General features: G+C 36.6%; 1 protein-coding gene across 1 annotated transcript; it reads right to left on the bottom strand.

Annotated features, from left to right (window-relative positions):
• Positions 1-4,288: 4,288 nt before the first annotated feature.
• edar (ectodysplasin A receptor) lies at positions 4,289-24,522 on the bottom strand. Its single transcript, XM_041271592.1, has 11 exons — positions 24,496-24,522; positions 24,057-24,179; positions 21,406-21,587; positions 18,575-18,660; positions 15,961-16,047; positions 15,302-15,427; positions 14,865-14,939; positions 13,554-13,599; positions 9,547-9,709; positions 7,607-7,667; positions 4,289-6,149 (listed from the first exon to the last, which is right to left on the bottom strand). The coding sequence occupies exons 1-11, from the start codon at positions 24,520-24,522 to the stop codon at positions 5,815-5,817; spliced, it is 1,311 nt and encodes a 436-aa protein (XP_041127526.1). The 3' UTR covers positions 4,289-5,814.
• Between the last annotated feature and the right edge of the window lie 973 nt (positions 24,523-25,495).

The following is a 25,495-nucleotide window of genomic DNA, read 5'->3' as shown; positions in this document are numbered from 1 at the left end:
AAGCTGTTTTGTATAATTGTAGAATCATTTCTTAAAAAAAATAAAAATTTCAAACAAAAGATTTCTATTTGTTGTGTTTACAGCTGATTTTATCAATTTGTTTCTGTTTTAAATGTTTTTAAACTTATTAAATTAATAACACCCCAACACCTTTTAAAATGAACTTCTGTAAGTTGATCTCAGGTGTATTGTGATAATGGTTGTTCAGTGGCTCTTCGTTTCTGATAAATTGCCAGAGTAAATGTCAAAGAGTGAAAAAATACTTAAACAATCTCTTATTAAGATGACAAAGAGTTTCTTTTAAATCTGAAAACACATCTTCATCTATTCCAAAAACTAAAGCATTTTATTTCTCTTGGTTGGTTCAATGTATAGCCTCTAATCTCTATCCTTGTATTTAAGGTTTAAAGGATCTACAGCTAACAGGAATGTGATGCAAACATTTGTGGTAAACATTTAATTTAAAACAGAAATCACTGAACACAAAGACTATTACAAAGAAATTATGTTTGCCTCACAGTTATAAAACTGTTTGAAAATCTGTGGGGTCAGTTGGAGCTTAAAGATCAATCAATTGCTTATTAAAATAGTAGAGTTGCAGTGTATAGCGTATTTTCTTGATTGCAATATCCCTGAGGAGGGATTATGACTACATGTACTTCTCTGATAATTGATGTGCCTGGAACCTACAAAAAAAAACTACACAATTTCCACCGAGGCAAAAGAGTTTCAAAGTGTTGTATCTGTCAGAACCTGTTTGCAACACTGTATTCATTAGGAGCCTTGGGGATATGAGGAGATCCACAGATAGCGAATATCCTGGTACAGTTGGTTGTATTTTTTTTTTTTATTTAAGGCTAGATGTTGAATTCAAGGAAATGCTTTGCCTGATGTTTCGCATTTTTACATTAGAGGTTCATCCAAATATTTAGACAGACACCCTTAATTGGGTTGCTACAGTAAATACATCACCTATTTCATCTTCTCCCTTCCTGTTCATCCCAACATTAAAACAATGTAAATTTAGGTTTAGAGACAGAGACCAGAGCAGCAGCATTCCTGTTAGACCACTTCCTCACATTAAACCAAGCCAATGGCAGTAAAGTGAATTATTTTTAAAGCTGTGCTTGCCCAAACTTTTATTTTCTTTAAGTTCAAATGTTAAGTGGAATGGATTTTCCAGTAAAATGTCAGTGCCTGATTTATAATTTTTTTTATTACCTTAATACACTTGTTTTTTTATAAATAAACTGTGTTTGTTGTATTGCTAAGTGCAGCGCTCTGAAATTTAATAAAGGTGTGGGTTTAATATTTAACGATCCAAAATGTCAGTGAGGATGCTGCTAAAAGCAGTCATGATATGTCTGCAACAAAATTTAAACTTAATGGGTGTTAACAGATTTTATAGGCTTGTCCGGGATATGAAATCTTCATTAAATAATCAAACCCCCAGTGAAAAGTATTGTAATCCATACAAAAAGGCCTATTACCAATAAATACAATATTGTACATGTCGTAAAGCGGAGCCTTACCCAAACGATGATCTTTTTTTCTAATTGTTTTGAAAAAAAAAAAAAAGTGATGATCTTGATTTAGCATTCAAACTAGAAGTACCATTAAGTGCTAAAGAGCAAGCTTTTTTGTATTCTATTATTTAAAAAAGTGTGTCCAATTATTATTTTCTCCCAATTTGGAATACCCACATAAGGCAGATGTAAAGTGCCTTGACCAGACTGCACCCAGCTACCTCCAGACCCTCATCTCTCCCTACACCCCCACCCAACCTCTCTGCTCCGCCTGCACTAGAAGACTGGCCGTACCTCCTTTATGCTCCCCTGTCTCCAGCGCCCACTCCTCCACCCTTGCCCCACAGTGGTGGAAAGACTGGCCAGTCCCTGACCACCTTCCGGCGCCTCCTCAAGATACATCTTTTCAGACAACACCTGTAAAACTCAACTCTTCCCTTCTGGAGAATATAGCACTCTGCCTTTAACTTACTATTATCTGCTCCCTATTATACTGTATTTAATCCTGCACTTAACCCAATCTGTAGTATTTTGGATTTCACCTGCACTCGTATCTAACCCTGATGTAGCTATCAACATTGTTATCTGCTCTTGAACTGCCCTGATATCAAATTGTACTGTGTTTTGTATTTGCTCTTATTAGGGCTAAAGTCATTGTATTTTGAATCTTTTATTTGTACTGTAATTCTGTTTGTATACAACTGTAAGTTGCCCTGGGTAAGGGTGTCTGCTAAGAAATTAATAATAATAATAATAATATAGGATGCACACTTGGGGAATTTGCTATGTGCATTGCACTTAAAATATCAGTACTCAAAATGGCTGTAGGTTTTCTGTGGTAGCAATATCTCCTAAATGGCTGAATGGGTTACCTTTAAATTATTATTATTATTTTTATTATTCTACATATAAAGGGAGACTGATATGATATAGGGGTAGATCAGATAAAAATGGTTGATTATTAGACATTTCTTTACTTTCTATAAAATCCTACCATTTGAATTGCTGCAAATGGGGGAATTTGAATTTCCTTTAAATTATTCACAAACACACATTGCAGGTCAAGGTCAAATTGTTTGGTTGTAGCTGGGTCCCAATTGGGTGCTACTTTTCCTCTGGTGGACCAGATTTACCATAAGGTTACACAAGATTCTGAGAGCTCTAAGTCACCAGGAAACTAAATTCTTAAAAAGAGGAGCTATACATTAAGTCATACCTGCAACCACCCTCCAGAATGAAAAGAGATTCTAGAGCAGGGGTGTCAAACTCAGGTTCGCAGTGTTTTGAGCTCTTGACCTGAGCTCTCAATTACTTCATTGCTCTAATTATTCTCCCTAGGGCTCAAAATTTCATAGGTAGTGTATCTTGAATCAATTGCATTTTTTAAACCATCAACTAAAAGACCTTGCAAAATACGAAACGTCCAATTGAACAAATAATTAGATCAATTATGTTAATTGAGAGCTTAAGTTGGAATGAAAACCAGAAGACCCTGCAGCCCTCGAGGACTGGAGTCTGATACCCCTGCTCTACAGTGTTGGTTTGGCCATGATCTGCTTATCAGTATGTAAGAGTTTTTGGCCTGTTAGAGCAGCTTTTAATTTCCACTGCTGTTGAGCCCCCCCCCCCCTCTTTTAGCATTTCTGTTCATCTTGTAACTGCGATTTTAGCAATTCTTAATCTTAGTTTTCACCTGACTGTTTTTGCTATGCAATTCATTTATGCAGCTCATTTTTAAATGGGATGTGATTAACTGTTTACGCATTGTTTACTTTTCTTTTATTAAGCAGTATTCAATAAAGGTACAAGTAAAATTAAAAACCATGCTGTGAGGAAGGAGGCCCCCAGACACAGTCCATTAAAGCACAGACAGATTTGAATTTAACATGTCCCATTGTAAAAATCAAAAGCCCACTTATTGTAAATGTAATAATCCAATTATTTATAATGATTACTTATTATTATTTAAATTATAATTATATATATATATATATATATATATATATATATATATATATATATATATATATATATATATATATATGACACACAAACACACACACACACACTTGTTTTTGGTACATTTCAATGTGCAACTAAGGTAGATGAGGTAAGCAGAATGGCCATGCTGGCAGCATTTTTCAACTTATCTGTTGAAGGAAAACACAAATGTTTATCTTGTACATTACATGTAAATTGATCACACATGCAGTTTTTATGTTTAATCAGTTACTTACATAGGAGTCCAGCTCCTGACTTTGAAAGCTCAATATCGGACAATGATTAAAATCTGCTCAGACAAACTGCATTTTGCAGGATTCACGGTGGTTGGGTGCTGTGACCCTGATCTGATTTCAATCCTAGCACCTTGACACGCATCTTGAGCCACAACATCTGCCTCACCGCTGGCTTTGAGCGAACCAAGACTATGCTTATTGAGGAAGACCTTATTGAGTATTTATATTGTACACGAAAATATGCACAGAATCATATTCCTCTTTTCATATACTCTTTTTTTAGGAATACTTGTCAGTTTGGCCCATGCACAATATTTCCTGCTTTACGTTAAATATATATCCACATGTATGTTAACATTAAAACATGCCACAACAATATATATATCTGCATGACTTACAGTAATATAGAGATGGTATGATATTTTTATATTAAAATGCACATTAATTTTGTAGCATATATATATATATATATATATATATATATATATATATATATATATATATATATATATATATCCAGCAGCATGTCACTTAACATTGGTTTCTCCCATATGGGTTTAATTATTTGTTGGAAAATAACACTTTGAACCAGAGGTGTAAAGAGCACACAATTAAAACAAAACAAAAAAAAAGGTTGTCGTAAAAATTACATTGTTTATCTCTAAATTAACTGTTTCACTAAGGTTTTCTAAATGAATAAATACTTAAATGTTTCAAATGTTAACCTTAACTGCTTTATAACATGAGCATAGGCACGGCAAAGTATAAAACAGCAGAGTAAAGGCATGGAAAAACAAATAAGTGTGGCAAGGTGTACTTAATTATCACACAGTAAATGTATTAGTGTAAGCGTGGTAGTGTTCTAATTACGTTTTTTTTTTTCTTTTACTGTTTTCAGGGTTAAAAACGTGTTCAATTCTTAATCTTTGTATTTAATCAGGCAATAATTCTGCACATACTGCACAGAAAAAGGAGGAAACTGCATGAAACCACGTCCTATTTTTACATAATGTACTCTTTAACAACTCATTTATTTATTAAAAAAGGAAACACCTTTAATTGTTTTTAAAAAAGGACACAGATTCATTGTTTTAGAAAGTATCCTTGATTTATAGCAACTCGTGTTAATAACTAATCTTTTGACATAATTTTGGAATGAATTTTGGGTTTGACCCAGATTATATCAATTCCACTTTGGTTGGATAGAAATCAGGTTTCCCTCATAATAAAACCTCTTTAAAAGGGAATGTCGGTTAATGCGTTACATTAGTGGTCAGTTTTTCCTTGAAGACAAACAAAAAACCACTGAATAAAAATGGAAGAAACGCTGGGAACAGCCAAAGAGAAGAATATCATTGCTGGATATACTGTAAGTGCATGCGCACACCACAAGCAGCAAAAAGAGCCAGCAGCATGTTGAGCACAGGTTGGGAGCACATTATTACTGCAGGAGAAGGTTAGGACTTTGTTCACAAACTCATGAGCAATTTTAAAGAATATTTTTAGAGCCTGACATTCACAAAACTGTTCTGGACTCATGTTAAGACACCATGAACAGTATGGTTAACTAGTTAACGCTTTGTGAACAGTGACCAATACTGAACATCAAAAAGTGTGTTGGAACAGCATGTGCATCCCTGCTCGCTTCAGTTTATTCAAGAAAACAGTCAGGAGGCACTTGCAGTAAAGTGGTAGCAGAAATCTGGAAAAATGTTATAATAAATTAATGTTCCTCTTGATGAAATCCTTGGTTCTAATGCTTTCACGATTCTCCACAGATACCAAACAGTTTTGTTCATTTGTAAATCAATATTAAAAGTCTTTCTCAGTGTGTCCAGCACACTGTTCCCAAAATCATTTAAAAAATGCCTGAAAGGTCCATCTCTTAACATGACTGGAATTCAATTACAATCGCTGTTCTCCTTGCAGAGAATGGCACTTAAACATATCTGAAATTAGAAATGGATATAAATGTGTTTTGTTTCTGAAATTGCAGAGTGTTGAAAACCCTTTATTCTTCATTTTACAGTGGTCCAGGCTACAGCAGCAGCTCACACGCTGGCACATCTGGATGAGAGAGCAGGGCTTGAGGTCTCCGGTATCTCAGCCCACTCAAGAATATCAGTGCACAAGGACTCCACCGCGTCCAGCCTCTCGATTTGCACCAGCTTGGTCAACAGGTCTGGGATGCTGTAACCAGCAGTGCTGATCCGGTCGAAGAGCTGCATCCCGTCTGACATGCCACCGATCTCGTCCCTCTTCAGGCCAAAGCTCTCGGCCAGGTGGCGCCACGTTTTCACGATGGCTTTCTCTGTGTTGTATGTGGAGCTAAGCATCCTGCTTGTCTTCTCCAGGCAGTCAAAAGCCAGCTCAGTGGGGCTGAGACCTGGAGACGGACAGGACAGCACAGCTATGAATTAAAGCCACCAGGCACATCAACCATGTGAGGCGAGGAAAGGAAGTTCATATTTATCAAAAAGCAACAGACTGTTCTGTTCTGGTCTGTACTGAATAGAACAGTGCCCCTTCTTTTAGAATAACTTCAAGAACATTAGCATCCCTATTTGCTAGGATCATTTGTTATTTATATAATTATATTGGTAGCTTTTGTTCAATTGCTTAATCTATGACCACTGCAATGCATTGTTTTTGTGTTCTTGCTCATGACTCTTGTAAATGAGGCCAGCCTTGAACAGGGATTATTCCGGTGAAATAAATAACATAAACTCAGACACCAAACGATATACTAAATAGTTTGGTTTATATAATTATTTGAGGTGGACTTTATACCAACGGCTCAATCTGATTAGTTACTAATTCAATGTGGAATTTTGATTCCTAACCATGTTATAACAGTAATACCTGTGTAACCACCTACAATCCCTGCTCTTACCTGTTAACTACTGGCTGAATAAGCATGTCATTACATGACCTGTAATATAGTGTTTCTGTGTAAACATGTTAGGTACAGTAATAAGCAGTTGATTTCAAGTGCATTCCTGTATAATTACACAGTAGTTTCAGTGTAAGTGCAGGAGCCATTGGTAATAACATTGCGGTTACTATGTAATTACATCGATATTTATGCCATGTAATCTAAAGTGGTACCGAAATGTGATATACATTCCCATGATTGTAGCAACCACACTAATTCAGTATAGAACTATAATGTATGATAAGGCAATGGCAATTAAAAACAATGTTTAATGTTCTTTATCAGAATGTACGTTTGAAACGCAGATGCTTTCATAGAACAAACTACTCAATTAATACATGTTTTAAAAGTTAAAGTTGTGATTAAGCTACTTGTTTTTTTTTTAGACAAAAAAACCAAACAAGCGGCATCCAAATTATAGAAAGTCAAAACTAATTTCTAGCGGTTCAGTCACTACAGCTGGTTTTAATAATTCCGGCAAAACAATCGCTCAAAAACAATACCAGGATATTTACTGCAGTTCTGCACAGCTTTTCCTAAATGGGTCCAATAAATAATTTGGATATGATGTGTTCCAGACACACTTTGGATGACAGATTTATGTCCTAGATCATGGCATTTAATTTAGAAAAAACAAAACAACTGCTTGTTTAGAGACGATTGCAGTGGTCTCTTTAGACTGAGGCACCATTTAAGGACAGTACCCCGAGACACTGTTAACAAAGACTGTACAGTGCACATCTCCTCATGTATTTGTGTTATAATTACAATAATGGTCTGTGAGTATAAGCTACTATTACCTCGTGGGTCTACTCAATTGATCCAAGTACTGGCACCGTTTAAATCCCTATAAATCACCCTCCCTGCCATTTTTACAGTGTTTGTTCAGGAAATTATTTTGTGCTCACCTTCAGCAACACTGCATGCTTTAGTGTAGAGATCCAGGATCTTTTTCCTTCGACTCTGAATCTAAAAAAATAAAAAAAAGAAAGGTGTAGGTATTTCTTCATTTAATTCCATTTATTTATTAAAATATACTCTCACATATGCAGGTGGTTTAGTCTATTGGTATTAGAAGTCACTTGGGCATTTTATTTTAAATCCTATTTTTAGAGAGTAGAAAAATTGTTATCTATTTCACAAAACTAGAACCAAACTTTCAATATTCTCCTTTCAAAAAGTTAGTAAGTGCTTTGAAGATGTGTCCCAGAGATTCATACAAACACTGCAAAAATGTGCAGTGAATTACATGCAAGAAAAAGAAATAAGAAAATTGCTTGAGTTGTGTGAATGTTGCCTTTCTGTGTCTGTTCTGATGATCACTGGTGTTTTGTTTTGGCAAAGCAGTGGGAGAGACCAGGTATGAAAAAGGTTTAACAAAGTCAACCATTCTGAAAACGAATGTTCTTTGCTTGTTCTTTGTAGTCTGTTGATCAGGCTGTGTGGTTGAAATGGTAAGAATAAATTGACATGAGTACCAGTGGGTGCCCTTGCCAGCCCATTGGGATTCAGAATGTGCATCGCTGGTGGTGTGTGGGTTTCATTAAATAAACACAGCCGCGGTATGGCATGCAGTGTTCCCTTGTTCGAAGATGAAATCTGATCACATTTCTTTGAACGCCAGTTTATATTTGTATCCATAAGGGCTTTACCAAACGGTTACACAAATGTTTCTCATTTTTGCTAATGCAGGGATATGCTGGGGGGTCAGCTGTTTGATTTAACGGGACATAACGCAAACTGGGACATAAACTGTCACTGTATTTTTTGACTGAATCTAAACCCAACTGGTGTGATACAGTCTACCCCCACCGAAGTGTATAACCTGTAGGGGTGTGCTACTCATTACGTGTACTCGGACTTGCTTTTAATAAATATTTATTGACAGGTATTCAATAAATCAATTCATTAACATGCAGTTTTCAAAACAAGAAGAGCAGTGTTTTGCTTACGTTTACAACCGTGTACCAATTAATGGCAATTGATAATGATTTCTGTAGGCTAAAATTACATGCAGATATGTGAAGAGAATGAATGAATTGTTTTCAAAATGAATACAGTAAATTGTCTGCAATGTACATACAGCATTTAAGTAACAATTATTTCCATTTAATTCTTGAAAGTAAAAAGGGGTATTTTGTGAATGTGCATCACTGTGCCTTGTTTACCTTGTTTACCTGTTTCCTTATTCAAGTTAAATAATTAAATGGCTGTCCGAACTAAGTGAAGCCTAAAAGAAACAGTAAATACTTAGGACTGTAGCATAATGCATTTTGTTACGTGTATAGGAAGATTTTATAAGAAGAATTAACAAAAATAAGTTATGCACTGAACTTGTTTCTATTGTTTATCTGTAGTTACCATGGAAACCTCTTCTCAATACATACACAACTAGACAAGCAAGTAAGGGCCTGACCCACTCCAGGCTTCAGGGCCCAGTTCTGTTATCACTCGCTTTGTGACCTCACGACAGCTTTGTAGTTTTGCAGCATTCAGGCTGTATCATTCTTAATGATGAAGCTTATTGCTTTAATAATAGGGGAATGTCTGCAAATTATAGTATTAAATAATAAGTTTTCTTTTGTTGCCAGGAAAGCAGATGCCAACTGAACTTGGCAGGTGGAGGCACCAAATGAAAGGGCAACTGTAATTCAGGAACTACCACCATTGGTGTCACAGAAGCTGCTGGTGCACATGCTCGTGATGGCTATTACACTAAAAGGACACACAGCACCTCTTGGTTGATGGCATCTATTAAATCAGTTAGCGATGTGCTGCCACAGTTCAAAGTGACAATGTTGACTTTACACACACTCTGTACTTTAACCATTGCTGTTTTGAACCTTACCCCAGTGGACTTATTGTTTGTGGATGAGGACTTATCACGAGTTAAATGAACTAGTGACAGCAGGCATAAATCTGTGGCCCCTTGCTTCTCCAAGGCAGCCTCCTCATCACTATCTATACTTCTGCTGAGAAGTTGCTCGTTTTCTGATGAGGCATCATTTTCACTGAAAGAAAGGAAGAAATGTTAGCTCAGTGTGGTAGAATGTGCCATTATTTCTATACTCCAAAATGTCTAAGCTTGACTCATGTGGCATGTATTGTAGCCCTCCAAGGATCCTAGTCAAGAACGACTTTATGACCGGTGCGTTAATGTCCAAACAAAGGTTGATCAACAATGCCATACACTGTGAAGCCACTCAATGAATGGGTGTCATTCAGTACATTTTTATGTTAATGGTAAATAATATGTATTGTTATTAGAGGATGTTAGATCAACGGAAGTTAGTTCAAAGAAAGTATTCAATTTGCAATAACAGTACATTGGCAGCAGGGTGTCAAGTACAATACTTATGGGCACCACTCTATTTCAAATAAAAGAAAATAAATCAATAGCCCCTCATTTAAAGTTTATTATTCCACACCATGAATTAGAATGCATTCGGAAATCGTTTCCACATCACAATTCCTTGTTATTTTATCCCTGCTCTGTTCCTCTGGAAAACCTCACCTTTCTACAGATTAGAATCAGCTCAGGTTACTTCCTTCGTTAATGTTTTCAAAGATAGTGCCTTTGTTGACACACACTATGAAAGAGGTGTACAAAGTGTCATTGTCTCCCAGCAAACTGGCGCTTCCCCAGGTAGCTTGGCAGCAGGCTCTATGAATTACCAATCTCTCTGGCATGCGAAACAGAATGACAGTGTACACCTGAACAGCATGGCCTTAGTGGTAAAAGAATGATTCACTGTCACTTCACTACAGCTTTTTATCCAAGTGTTTCACCACATATTGATACACATAACAAACCCCTGTTTGTTAATGCAGTTTGGGTTACAGGGGTGTAATGCAGAGCTCTGCCAATGCCTTTCTGCAGCCATACAACAAAGGGTTAAGGGGGTTAAGGGGGAAAACTGTCATCTTCTAAAGTTGTAATGTTTCAACTAGTGGTATGGCTAAGGTGTGCACACCTTATCAATCACTGTTGTTTTATCTGTGAATATGAACAACTTCACTAAAAACCAATAGCCAAATATTCAAAGGTCTTGCGAATATTCTCGTCTTTCGGGTGAGACGTTGTTGTAAGTGACTGTACAACTGATGCATAGTTCACACACCCTAGTCTCATATTTTGTAAAGTGCTTTGTGATGGTGGTCCACTATGAAAGGCACTATATAAAAATAAAGACGACTTCTTCTTCTTCTTCTTCTTCTTCTTCTTCTTCTTCTTCTTCTTCTTCTTCTTTTTGTCATCTTTGTTTTGCGTAAAATCACAAGCAATTTGGAAATGAATAAATTAACATGAATTAACAAAGGAAAACAACCACAACTCTCTCAAAGTATATAACCATTACAACTTTTTGCAAAATGAAGACGCATTATTTGGGCTTGACAAAGCATAGCCCCAGCACCTCTTCAGCTATGAAAGTTAAAAATGTCATTAAATGTTTTGCTCTCAAATGCGTTTTCTTACAATTCTCAACACAGTTTTATCCATTCTGCAAGTTCTTGCGTGCGCTAAATAGAGACAGTCTATTGCCAGTGACATTTAATTACTTTACCATTTACGGGCCTTAAAGATGACACTGGCTGTGAAATAAGGACAGCGACTTTATTGTCATTTTTTTATACACAAATGAAATAAGCTTACTTGATTTGAAAAACCTCTTGAATGATACAAGCAAATTCCTACACTACTTGGTTTGATTGAATGAGTAGTACACAACAAGCTTCAATGTGAAAGCTGAACATTAATTTCAACAAATAAGTTTTTAATGAAAACAAATATTGTAGCCTACCTCACTAAAGTGAAAACTGGCTTCTGTTATTTTTAAATACCTCTGCTTCTGATTGTATTTCGGGTTAGTGTTGAACTTAAACGTGTTCATGCCTGCCTGTACCCCTACCCCCACGCAGGAACATTGCCCTGCTAACTTCCCCTATTCAAAAAACATACAAAAACTATAATACCAGTCTGGTTATCTTTCCTTTTTTTCAATGAATACAATTTAATAATAGAGAATAAAAACAATCCAAGCTAACAACTAGCTAGCCTAAACAGAAATGAATTTATTTATTTATTTACGTATTTACTTATTTTTTGGACTCTCCACAAACTGCGGGTTCTGTGCATTCACACCGCTGATAAAGTTCGATATACAGTAGCTAGATATTACTACAGCACTGACCATGGGTCAAACCAATGTTTGTGTAGGGTGCGTGTATGTTTTTTTTTTATTTTTTTTTTTATCAATGTCGGCCTTCTGGAGTCATTACCTTTCCACTTTTTATTTCATTTTAAACCGTTTAAATGCCAAACCATGACAAAACATAATAGTGCATATACACAGAGCAAAAACAGTGGACTGGCAAAATACATAGCTGTCCTTTCCACCGAATGTTATATGTTGTCTGTATATTCTGCCAGCACGACATTTCCTCTTTTCCTGTTGCTCCGCTAGCATTTGCAAATATAGCTGCCTGAAAGCCATGTTCACTCTTTAACTAGAAACAGAGATTGTCCTGAAATACTTCCTGCGAAATAATTAAGAGGAGTGGAACCAGTCTTAAGTGATTTCCATGCAACATAGTGATTTGCGAGCAAATTAGCGTTTGAATTTTGCTCGTGGGGGTGAACTTGCGGGATTATTATTGACACCTCCCTCAAATCTGAGGGAAAAGCACCTGCGAGAGAACAACTCGCAAACCCATTTTTCCCAATGCAGCATTTTGAATCTCACTCAAAAGCACAACTTTTTTTTGCAAAAAAGCAGAAAAAAATCTCTACTTGGCCCCTAGTCTCCAGGGTACATTTGTATACAGCTACCTCATCACTACAAAGCCACTTCATGTTCCAGCTGGAATCCTGAGATGAACTTGTTTTTTTCCACTCGGTGCCCATGTAAAGGGAGGTGGTAAGACACTAATAAAAGTTCTCCCCATTAAAGACTAACAGCTCTTGAAACCCAAATGCTATAACTTGTTCTGTGGTAACTTTAATTATCTATAGATCTAAAGCAAAATTGCAGTAGATAAAATCACCAATTTGAGGCCCCAATTCAAGTTTCAACATACTTGACTTGTAGCACTTGCAGTATTTATAATGTGTTTGTGCCCTACAGAAAAAAGGCTTGAATCATGGGGGGATTTGTGTTTTGGCTTGTTTCTAGAACAACAACAAAAAGAGGGGCTTGGTGCACTTATGAGATATGTTTTTGTCGAGCATCTGGCACATTTCTTTACATGGGTACATGCTAAATTGTTTTTAGCCTATGTGTGTCATTGTTCCAAAGCAGCTTTATTTTAAATCAAGCGATTCTTACATTTCTTACAATTCTTACAACAAACATCCAGCCAGCTTAACACAGTCTATATTGTGTCAATGGGCAAACTGGATCAAAACAAAGCAACGTGCCAGCCGCTGCATTTGACAAAAGGGTCACTTTTTTTTCTGAAACAAGAACATTAACTTAAGAATACTCAAAGCACTTGAGCACCACAAAAATATCATCTAACATCGCTTCACATTCAAAGTGTTGCTGCGTTAATTGTTAATGACATAATTGACATGTAGTGCCACTTGGTGTTTGAATATTGTAAGTTTACTATTTTCATTAAAGAACATTAAGGTTTGATCACTCCCTCATTTTCACAGAAAGCTCAGTTGAACAGAACAGAATTAATGGTGCTGTATCCCTATATCGTCTGATACATTATAAGCAGATGTATTTGGTGCTGGGGATTAGAAATAAATAGAGGCATAACAAACTACTTTGTATGATTTACAAATGAAAAGCCCAAAAATGAATTGAAAACTGAGAAGAGTAAATGAAGCAGCAGCATCTGACCCACCTTTTGACAGTCTTTGGAGGATTTGGTTTGAGTTTGTCAACATTCTCTGTAAAAAAACAATTAAAAAAAAAAAAAAAAAAAAAAAAAAAACATCACAAACTCAGTTTTGCAGGTACATCAGCTGGTTATTCTTGGGATACGATTTTCTAAATTTGATAACGTGTCTTTTGCAGACTGATTATATAAACCTATATGAACATGATATTAACAAAGTTATGTGCATCATCACCTCTTCACAAAAAAAGCATAATTTAATTTATTCATGCAGTGGCTGTTTTGAGATCAGTTATAATAGGTCAACTGAACAGACCTGACGCTATCCTAACTATTTCAGCACTAAGAAACATTGCAAAAACACAATATTACTATGATTAACGAAATGCAGTGTCCTATATGGAAAATAATTATTTAAAAATAGTGCTACAGTTAGTGGTTATTCATTTTTCTCAGACTGTACTAGAAGTTCTCAACTTTGAGTGGAATTATTTTTCTTAGATCTATATACAGTGTAGAAAGATTTAAGCACTTAAGTTTGTTTCTCAGTTTTGTAAAATTAACATGGAATTGTTTCCTTTGAAATACAAGGAGTTAATTACTGACTGGAGTAAACGTCTTTTTTTTTTTTTTCTGCAATAGACATACAGCAACGATTGGTTGTCAGTAGTAATTTTATACAGGCTTAACTTATTGGAAGAACTTGACTATTCTAAAGAGATTAAAACCTACATAATAACCCTACATTCTCCCTGTCTTTATGTTTCTGTACTGATCCATTCTTATGGCCTGGAATCGCTGCTGTCGGATTGGACCAGCCTTTTCCCATGAAAAAAAACAGGAAAAAAAAAACACACTGCAGTGCCTGTGGCATTCATCTCTCAGAAAAATGACCACACATATCTTAGCCTTATCTGAAGACCTGCCATATTTTCAATAATATTACCACTTGGGTTTGGCCTGTGTTGAATGTTTATCTTTTAGCAATCTAGCTTTGAGTGAAACCACATGTGGAAAACAGTCACCATTTTTTAGCACAGTTAACCAGTAGCTGTTGTAGTATACTGTAATGAAGGCAAATAAACAGATCATACATGAATACATACAGTATATATCACCACCCACCATGTATGACAAGTTGTGTTCTTTTAAAATGTATATTCTCACTGAACAGGGATATACATTATAAAAGAACCTGGGTGCTGTGTTGCAAGCAGATTCTTGATCTAGGTGGCCTAATAGCAGTAATTACAAGGGTTTAAAAACTATCTGAGGTTCCATAAACAATGAAAGTTATCAAACCCATTCTATTCTTACCTTGAGCTTCCTTCTTCTCTTCCTGCTTGCTGGTCTGTGCTTCAACAGCCTTGACTGAGTGGCTTGAACAACACGCTGGAGATCAGATTAAAAAAGACACAAACTATTGTATGCTCAGGGATGAGGTTAGTTGTGTCCTGAGTCACAAAATAAACACATCCTAGACACCTTGGAAATTAATTAACTTTCTAACCATATTAGAAAACCTTTTCTTACACATTTTTATTTTTAAATTTTATTTTCATTTTGAAGACAAAACATCCTGATTAGTGTCTCACAAAGAAACACAACTAGATTAAACACAATGCTGCTTTCAAGCTTTACAGACATTGCCATTATATTGTCTGAATGGACAGGAGGGAGTTGGAAGTTTAACTTGTTTCCAAGCTTATCCAGTTAAATGTTTGCTCAAAATGTCAGTTATTGAAGAAGCTTACCTTGAGAATTGGGTTTTGTCTTCAGTATGTAGAACATGATGATTAACACAATGGCAATAGCCATAATGAAGATTGTTGACATTGCAATTATAAGAGCTGTAGCCAAGTGCCCTTGTCCAGTCAGGTCTGCTGAACAGACAAGACGCATTGTTAACATTGCCTTACCAGGCTGAACTAAAATACATAGATAGAAATGCGAAAGGTTCACTCTATGAACATGAAAAGGCATGCAAACATTATGTAAAATGAAAAGTTGCTGAAAATGCCCAACATTAACAAGATACTGATTATGCTCACTTTGACTAGCCCCTAATAATATTACAGTATTACTGTATTGTAACGCTGAAGGTACGCTACCTGTAGAGAGTCACATGGTCCAAACTCATCGAGTGGTATTTGGTGCTCAGAAGCAAAATGTTGTAGCCCTCAAATTCTTTTGCACTTTGACGTTACAGTAAACACTGAGATTCATTTAAATATTACAGTCCATTCTAAATAAGTTTTAAACAGGGGTTATTAATCCCCTTATTCCTTGGTTCACTGGAGGACACACTTGCCAAGCCACCCCTGTGTACACGGCAGCCGCTGGATTTATATTAGTCAGTAGGAGAAGTCACTGAACTAAACGCCAGTGGTGCAATGCCATGGGTCTCCCTTACCTTTATGGGCATGTGGGAATGAAGTGGTGGTGCTAGAGGAGGAGGATCTGCTAGAACTGCCGGAATCGCTGAGCATGGTGCCCATACCTGCCAAGACAAAGAGACAATGAGCAGCCTGGTGGAGGGAACTGCACAAAGGGCTAGAGCTGAAGGACAGGGTTTAGAACAACCGCATGGGTTGCCCTGATACAGTCATGTTTGGAAGTGCATCCAACACTGCCTTTGTATGAAAGGTGCTTTGTAAGTCTTTTTTATCCCTAAAGATAATCTTCAAATGCAATCATTTTATGGTTTGTCTAAACATCACTCTCACTGGAAGACGTTGTAAGGCAGATCTTTGTAAATTATTGTACATTAAAAATATAGCACCAGTATGTTGTAGTTCTTTTTTTTTCATTTGATCAAAGAAAACTCAACAGAGATAGTTCTTGGGTAACACATTGGAACAGTAAAGAGCGAGAAGGATAAAAAGGAATTTCAGTAGAATACATCACTGATGTAGAAAATAGTACTTAAGTGTACCATGACTTCTCAGAGACCACCAAGCAAGATGTCAATGAAGAGACAATTGCACCCTGTACACTAGGAACAGGACCATTGGAGCTGATTACGAAAGACCCTCCCTCCAAAACATGAGATGAACATGGAACAAACAGAAGATACAGTCCTGCAGAACAATTATCACAAGCTGTGACAAGTTAATAATCCTCTGTACTTCTAATTAATAGACACAAACTACGCAATGTGTTTGTCTACTTCCCCAATTAACTGGCAAGCACTAGCTCGCCCATGCCTCAAAAAAGTAATTCCCTGCTTAACTGCTTATTTTTCTTTCTGTTTGACATTTTCTTAAGTTGAGTTAAAACATTTAATTGAAAATATTTCCTGCACATTTGATGTATCTGTGGCAATAATTACATTGCTATAGTGTTGAATGAGTTTTTCATTTTTACTTCATTAAGCCATTTAATAATGACAAGACGATGCAGCGCTGGGAAAACTAAAAGGCCTGGTGTTTGTGCTTGCATTTTAAAACTTGCTGGAATTCCAATGGATAACAGAGACCCGTTTTCATTACTTAATGCCAGCACCAATAAATAAGGTTTTGTGGGAAATGCACTGGTTTTAGGTTACAGAAAAGGCAGTCTTCACTTCTTCAATCTGACATCTTTTATTAATCCAGTAAATACAACACAGCTCTAAACGGACATTTCCAACTCCTACCTCAACTTAAAAATGAGACACTGTGTGATGCCATTTTTGTTTGGTCTCTGTCTTCATTGAATTTTTTTCTGCACACTGGTTTGCATTTGCAGTTCTTTCATTTACAAGGTCTTTTTTTTATCCCCCTAAAAACAGTGGTCATTATCCACTTAAAATTACTGATAAATGACACTTAAAAGGCAGGATCCCATCTGGTTTCAGTTTCAAACCCCTGCTACTAAGGTGGAAGCTTTCATAAATCTTTTTTTTTTTTTTTCCTGTGGAAAATAGTCTTGTATGTGTTCTGTAGTCAATAAAGAACTGACCCTCAGCTAAATAACAGAAATAGTTTGTTCTGAAAAATAATGTTTTAATGAAAAGAAATAGTACAGTGGGGCAGTCTAGCTGCTGATGAGACTGAAGTCTAAAGAACACAGAAACGGGCAGGGTTCAGAAAAGCTGAAGTATTCTTAGAAGGGGAAACATATTTGGAGATGCAATTCTGGATTTAAACAGTGATAACCAATGGCAATATATTTTCCCATATGTGATTTATCTTTAAGTAGAATTGTTTTATAAATATTTAACCATTGTCAAAAATACAGATAGATGTCAGCTGTAGTGGGTATGCATACAGGGTGAACACTGTATATTGATTTGGTTATCAAACAAACAAAAAAAGTCTTGCAAGTTTTTTGCCCCGCCCCAAGTGTAAACAGCACAGAATATCTGTGTTTTTCCACGCTAGCCCTCAGCAAACGGATTCCTAGGATCCTTGAAGATTACCAATACGTTCAAGTTTGGAACATGTTTGATCATCAAAAATATTGTACAGATCTCTACATATAGTAAAATACACTTCAGTTTATCAAAGCGCTTTTCCCCAGTTTGAATTTTACACATATTTACACAGGTTAATTCATAGATTCTCAAGTCTCAGTATAATGCAAACTGCACAGAATCCACAGGGCTATAAGATGAGAGAGTAGAGTAGTCTCTGGCTAAGGGAACACCACTTGGGAAGCAAGTGAAGCGTTCTCTTAGGCAAAGTGTTCTCTAAGACAGAGTTGACCACAAGGCACAATATGACTCAATAAATAAGTCCAAACGCATTCACGTATGAGGGCTCCCCTCTTCTGGCCTTTGGGGGTAAAGTGCACAGAGGTTGGCCACGATACATTTGCATAGCAGTTTGCAGTTTTTCAGTGCTTTTCTCATGGAAATACAATGTATTTACCACAGTTTTCCATGATTTGCCATGTTTTTAAATATGCTTTGCCATACCATTCTGGGATTTACAATGCATACCTATGCTTTACTGTACTGTCACTTTGCTTTGTTACACTTTTCTATGCTTTTACAATGGTAAACATCTATAACAGAGCATTCACTGTCAGAAGCTTGCACTTACATTCTTTGATGTTTGAGGGTGCCATCAAACAGGAATGGCACACCATCCCATAGATGTTCCTGTGTCTGTTCTCAAGGATATAGTAACTGCAAGAAAAGAAACAAGATCAATTGTAACTGGAGCATTAGGCTAAATCACAGAACCACTGCCAAGTCAAAGAGCCTAATGCACACAATCACACCATTATCTTAACACCCATATGCTTCTGTTGTCCTTGTAGGCAACCAATCATTTAATAGAAACAATTAATCAAGCATCGGGTACTCATAAACTTTTAGATGTCTGATAACTATGTTGTTGTGAATAAAAAGGTATTAAAACTTAAAACTTAGGTGCATTAAAATTGATTGTGAATTGTGAGGATGGTTGTAAAAACATCATAAACATCTTAGTCTTAAGGAAGACCTGCTATTTAGGGTAATTTTCTCTCGTCTACAGAACTTCTTACGTATTTTTGTAATATTAAAATTTTGTTTCTGTGGTGGTGCAGTGGATGGTAAAGGGCCCCTGTTTTGCGTAATAGACAGGAAAACAAGACCAGGGCTCGTAGCCGGAGCTATTTGGCTACTGTAAAACGTTGCCAAGCTCTGCTGCTAAACATATGAAACACTCATAACACTTCATGGGCTGTTTACCAAACAAATGTTACTTTACCCTGGCCTTGGGTGTCGATACCCAAATAGCCTGCTAGCGTGGGCACAGACAAAAGGCCTTGGTTTACTAATAGTGAACCCACAATTTATCAGTTTTTTAAACAACAGTTAAAATAACTTCCTAAAAATTATAATCCCCCATTTTAGCCTTTGCATGATGTGGTTGCTGTTTGAATTAAGGTCATAATATTGACACATATTTGTCTGAATTGTGCGTAATCTTGACACCTTTTTTTTAGTATGTTAATAGTTATAGTTGTCAGTTTGTGTGGGAAAATAAAAGCAGGAACAGTTTATTATTTAGAGACAAGGGTACTTGGTTTGAACTCCCCTCTAGCCCTGGACTTGAACAAGCATTGTCAGAGTCTTACTATTCAGATACAATGTGCCTACATTTCCAGGCCCTACAGCTGTTTAATTTCCTGCTTGGATTAAAAAGATAATTCTGGGGTTCCCCGAGTGGCTCATCCAGTTAAAGTGCTGCCACTGGGAGCCCAGGATGAGTCACACAGCTTGGACGGTTTGTGTCCGAGCTGTGCAAAGAGGCAGGGATTCCTTCTCCTCATCACACAACAGCAAACCCTACTGGCCAGACACTGAGCACATTCAGAGCGGATATAAAGCAGGGCTAATCTATGTTCTTCAGGATCAGTAGCCCTCTGGATTGCTTGGTGTAAAAGCGGTTTTGTCTTTAGGCCTGTGAGATCAGCAGTCACTCACACACCCTCAGAACAATGTGCTGTGCTGTGTGCAAAGTCACTGCATTGAGGAGAAAAAACATAACTGGACATTCCAAACTGGGGGAAAAATAAATACAAATAATAATTGGTTATATGTATTCTTGTTGCAATTCTTAACATATAAATATTTAACATAAAATATTCTTAAAATTCCATATAGGGAACCATATGCATTTACCCTTCTGTGGTAGACCATGATCACATATTTCAGTTTGGGGATTTAGAGAAGCCCATAATGAATGGAGAATAAGTTATTGCCAAGCCGCAAAGGCAAGTGAAAAGCCAAAGATACATGCAGTGCTATAATGATAAACAGAGCGTGGGCCGTCTTAGATTTCCAGGGGATGAAAGCAGTTATGTCATTTTTAAGGTGCTGCGCTTGAGAAGAAAGCAGCAAACATCAAAGCTAATTCTTTAACTGACTGCCAGTATACGGTGCTGCATAGCCAAACCGGTGTTCAATTTAGGGTTACGTCTGACAAGGCTGAATATCTGAAATGACAAATTTGGTCCATGTTGCTGCTTTTAAATGTTGTAATACATATTGGAATGAGTTAGGTAACTATGTTGAGGGCATCATTTCTTTAGCTTCTGGGTTGTTAATCTCCTAGCACAAGCAACAATCATAGAAAGAAAGTCTGATCTGCAGGAACTGATTTTTTATTCCAAGGGTCTAGGGATAAAAAATAAGAACCATTATTAGCATGGTTCAAAGTAACCCAGAATCAAGCAGATTGATCCATGGTAGGGTTTTTTGGGGGGAATTCTAGCACCGGTTAGCACCAATGAAATAATATTTTAATGTTACTTTACCAAAAAATAGCTTTCTATCAGCAGTACCTCAAAAAGTACAACATTGGCCATACATGCCTCAGTCTCACCTCTTCCTGGTTGCAATCATATCTTTAAAAGGTGTCTTGTGTTACCGTATGATTGCTGTTAGTTGAAACAGTGGCAAGATTGCGAGTTATTGCTACTTTCTCAAACAATCTTTTCACAGTAAGTGATGCAGCACAGCAATGGATCATCTAGCATGGTGGTCTTCAGCTCAGGGTTGTTAGACAGGAAAGCCAAGTAGATGATGCAAAGTACATTTAACCTGCAGACTCTGAAAATGTATACAGTACCATGAAAAGATTTGCTCGTGACTTTATTTCTTCGTTGTTGCATGCAGCCCATTCAGACAAACTCAAACTTGTTTAAGAATGTGCACACTTATTGTTCATGCATAATTTAACTACCTATGTGTTTTCACGAATTGCGTGGGTATCCTTATGTTTTTTTTTTCCTTTTTGTTATTTGACTAATTGCACCTATTCATGTTTATTTTGTCTTTTATATAGTTTTTTTCTGAATGCTTTCACACAGATTTTTGGTCATCTGATTGTGTTAGCTTGAAAAAATCCCTAAGTAAGAGGGAGCAAGGTGCTACCCCTACCCTGGTAGACAAGGCCCGCATTCTGCATCACTCTCTGCTGTGCCAGGGGTGAGGACAGTCGCCCGGAAGAACCCATCACAGTCCTTGTGTCTCCTGCAGATCTGGTAGCCACCCTTCGAGAACTTGCCTGGTGGGCAAGGCATGCAGTCATAGCCTTCATCTTTAGTACCATAACCACAACTCTGGAGGAAAACAGCTGGGGGTTAGCATTAGTATTTACTGCAGATTTACTGGATCCTGTTTGCTACAACACCATTTCCATTGCATGCAATGCATATTATTTTATTGTTCACACGAATCCTTCGCTTCATTATTTTGTTCACTCTTTTTAATCACAGTTGCAGTAAGGAAATAGCATAATGCAGAATAGATTTCTCATACAGCTAACCCCGAATGCGCACGATTCCCGACAGCGAGGAAGAACACTTTCTTTTAAAGTATCAAGTGGAAGTTCAGGCCATTTTTGTCAAATTGTGGCTAATCAGAACATCAGAATAGACCACAGAAGATGTGCACACACAGGAAAACAGTACTGATAAAATAAAACTGAAATAAAAGAAAAGAAAAGCACGCCTGGAAAACAAAACATTTACAGTGTGGTGTAGTTAGTTTCAAAACTTGGCAATGTTAATGAGTAGATCAATTAAATATATCAATATTTTTTACATTTCTTGTTAAATGTCAAGCTGTTATTACTATATCATTAATTTCACCTTGAAATGTTTCACAGGTTATCCCCACTCTGACCTCTCGCTAGCTTGCACCACACTGCCCCCAATCTGATATTCTGCATTTATTACTTGTTTCATTAATTACAACTGGATATTCTAAAAATATATTTTGAGACAATAAATGGACATAACCCCAAAGAGGTACTCCTCAAAGCCAGCTACACATGCCACTGCTTTAGGAGATCCTTGTCTTTATATTGTCTTGAAATCCTTCCATGCACAATTGAACTTCAATCAAAACATAACAAACCAGGCTTTGCTATAAAATAAATATTAAGTTTCAGTGTTTTTGAAGGGAAGGACATTCACCAGGTGCTGCCCAGAACATTTAAGTTGGATTGAAATACTACAAAAAGTATGTTTTTGCTACTTTGTAGGTTTTGGAGACTTTTAAATTCATAAATAACAAGATGATTACTTCTTCAAACTCAACATATTGAAGCATTTGATGTTGGGATCAAGTTTGGTAACATCAATTTAAAATGAATAGCACCAATAAAGTTAAACTCAAGACCCTGGGGAAAGCTGTCCTGATACCACACAATAGATTCACTTTCTGTGCAACATGTATTAGGACTTCACAGGGAGTCATACGTGCATGAATCTCGGAGAGGTCGGGGGCTAATGCTTGCTGCAGCGGAGGAGACTGTACAGTGTGGAGGATGGGTCAATTGGCCAAAGTGAAAATAACGTCTGAGAAACTATAGCAAAATGAAGCAGGACAGGAAAACAGTTGCTATACTCAGAAACTTTAATCTACCCTTAATCTTATTGCACGCCTTGTCAGGATTTTCTTTTTTTTTTCTTTAAACCTCCACAGGAACCACTGAAAATAGTAATTAAGACAATTATGTTGATAATGAATAATCCAATCCGATTAAAATGTTCTTCCTCACATTGACAAAGTGTCCTAGATAATATATGGGTTTTATATGTTTACTTGCTGTACAGAGAAACACTTAACGGGCTAATTAACATTAGATCCTTCAGCTGTGAGTGTTATAAAAAAAAGCCTAATCACTGCAGAGAAAATTATAAGATACAGAAAGCCGTGTTGCTATAATTAGCCACATTTTTTCATGAAGTTACTATTATTGCTGTAAAATACAGTTTGGCAAATCCAATTTGGATACAGTAATATTATTAGTGTGTTGCAGTGAAGAAACCCTAGCATGACAAAACATTGGATTTGTACTACTGTACCTGCCCTTGTGCTATCATTTCCCCTAAGTACAGAACCACTGCCTTGCCGTTGCAGTGTCGCTGTGCCGCCACAAAAGATCATTTGGTGAGGATGGTGAATGAATGCTCATTTAAATAAGCTTTCCATGTGTTATGAACAGATGATAATGGCATTGAAATGCAATGATGTGTTAGTTCATACACGCACATACACCCCTTATTATAATGGGCTGTCCTATAAATGTGACTGAAATGCAAATTGAGCCAGGTGAAATATTTCTTGGCATTGCCGCCACAGTTTCTTGGAGCTGTGGAGAAACAGGAAACCACAGTTTACATGACATAAATAAAATATACAATCTATTCAGTAAATCTGTTTTCCGATTTCTTCTACATCTGGTAAAGTGAGTTGGCCACTGGGGAATAACTGCTGTGGAAAATCAATCACTGTAGAACAAAACAATACATCTATAAAACTCTGTAAGCTTCATCCTTTTTAGGGCTTGTATATATATATATATATATATATATATATATATATATATATATATATATATATATTATACTCAACATCTAATACATATAGTATTAAACTTGCATCTGTTGGCATTTGTCTTCATTCATGTAAAGTATTCAGGGTTCACGTAACAGTAATAGCTTAGACTGGCACAACATCCAATGCCTTGGCATTCACAATTGAGGAGCTGCCATCCCTGCTATGAATAACAACTTGCTCACCATGTACGGTTCTTCCCCAGCCTGGCACTGGGGGCACACTTGGCAGCCCCCGGTGGTTTGGTTGTAGTACTCATTCTCACCACAGCTGGAATACTCGGCTCTCACAGCTGGAATAATGGACACCTAGAGGAGAGATGTTGACAGATAAGAGACTAAAAAAACATTTATAAGCTTTTTTAATGTTTTGCCAGAATCACAGAGATAAGTGCAAGCGTGTGCAGATTTTTTTCATATACCTTTTCTTTTAAGCACTATGCAATATGCAAGTCTCCCATTAAAAACTAAATAAAACAGCGATAACAAGAATTTGTATACTTCTAGAATCAAATTTAGAGTGTACTGATATTATGTGAACCCAGAACCTGCACTTTTTAATATGCACAGGACTGGCATAAAGCCACTTGGTATATCCACACATGCTGTGGCCTGTCTAGCTGACATAGAGTGCTTTTGTGGCACAGATCATGCTTTATTTACTGTGAGCATTAACTTCACCAAGTGATGCAATGCTGAATGAACACGCTGAGGCCTCACAACTTCATAGCACATGCAATCAGTGGTGTAATCCTAAATCCAAAAGTACCGGAATGGAAAAAAATTGATAGATTTCTCAAACAAAAATGACACACATTCCCATTTGATGTGTTTATTGAGCTTGAGGTAACATTTAATAGGTAATGCATGCATCTTGCGTGCAAGTTTTATAGGCTACTCCCCTAGTGAGTGCTGCCAGATTGGCAGTTTTCCAGCCAAATTTGTCTTGTTTTGAAAGCATTTTGCGAGTAAATACTGTCTTTGGTGGTTTAGTTATTTTTATGGTGCATGTTCCTTTTCTATTATGAGGCCATCACCAGTGCAGAACTTCAATCACCACAATGTCCTGTATATTATATCACATCTACCCACTGTCTTTTTTCTGGAGTTCTGCAGCCAATAAAATTAAGAATCACGCAAGCGCTCAGTTATTTTTTAATGATATCAACAATTTCAGAACTGTACAATTACAATTGTTTTTCAATTTATTTTTAAAGAATGTATGCGCTGACAGTTTTGTGCAATTTAATTTTACACCACATCCTGAATACATGTTTTTTTCTGGATCTACCGCGTTTGAATTAAATTCAATTTTAAAAAATTTTAAAAAAACTTACAATAAAATAGTGGTTCTGGGACTGTAATTTGTGAGAAAAAAAAACAAACAAGCAAAGCAGATAAATAAATACACAGTTTATAACATCACTGTGTTTTTTTTTTTAATAAAAAAATAGCACTTATCTTAAATGTAAGTGTGGGCTTTGGCTGCTTTAAAAAACACAATTTGGCTACTTCTTTTTCATCAGCATTTTTACTAAAAAACATTATTGGCTTTATTAAACTTTAAAGCTGTAGTTTGTAATAGAAGTCCCTAACATTCTCTTCATTGCATCACAAGGACGACT

Source organism: Polyodon spathula, chromosome 15 (assembly GCF_017654505.1).
Source record: "Polyodon spathula isolate WHYD16114869_AA chromosome 15, ASM1765450v1, whole genome shotgun sequence".
Taxonomy (NCBI): Eukaryota; Metazoa; Chordata; class Actinopteri; order Acipenseriformes; family Polyodontidae; genus Polyodon; species Polyodon spathula.
Note: the sequence above shows the minus strand (reverse complement) of the source record. Positions and strands in the feature narration are given on the sequence as shown.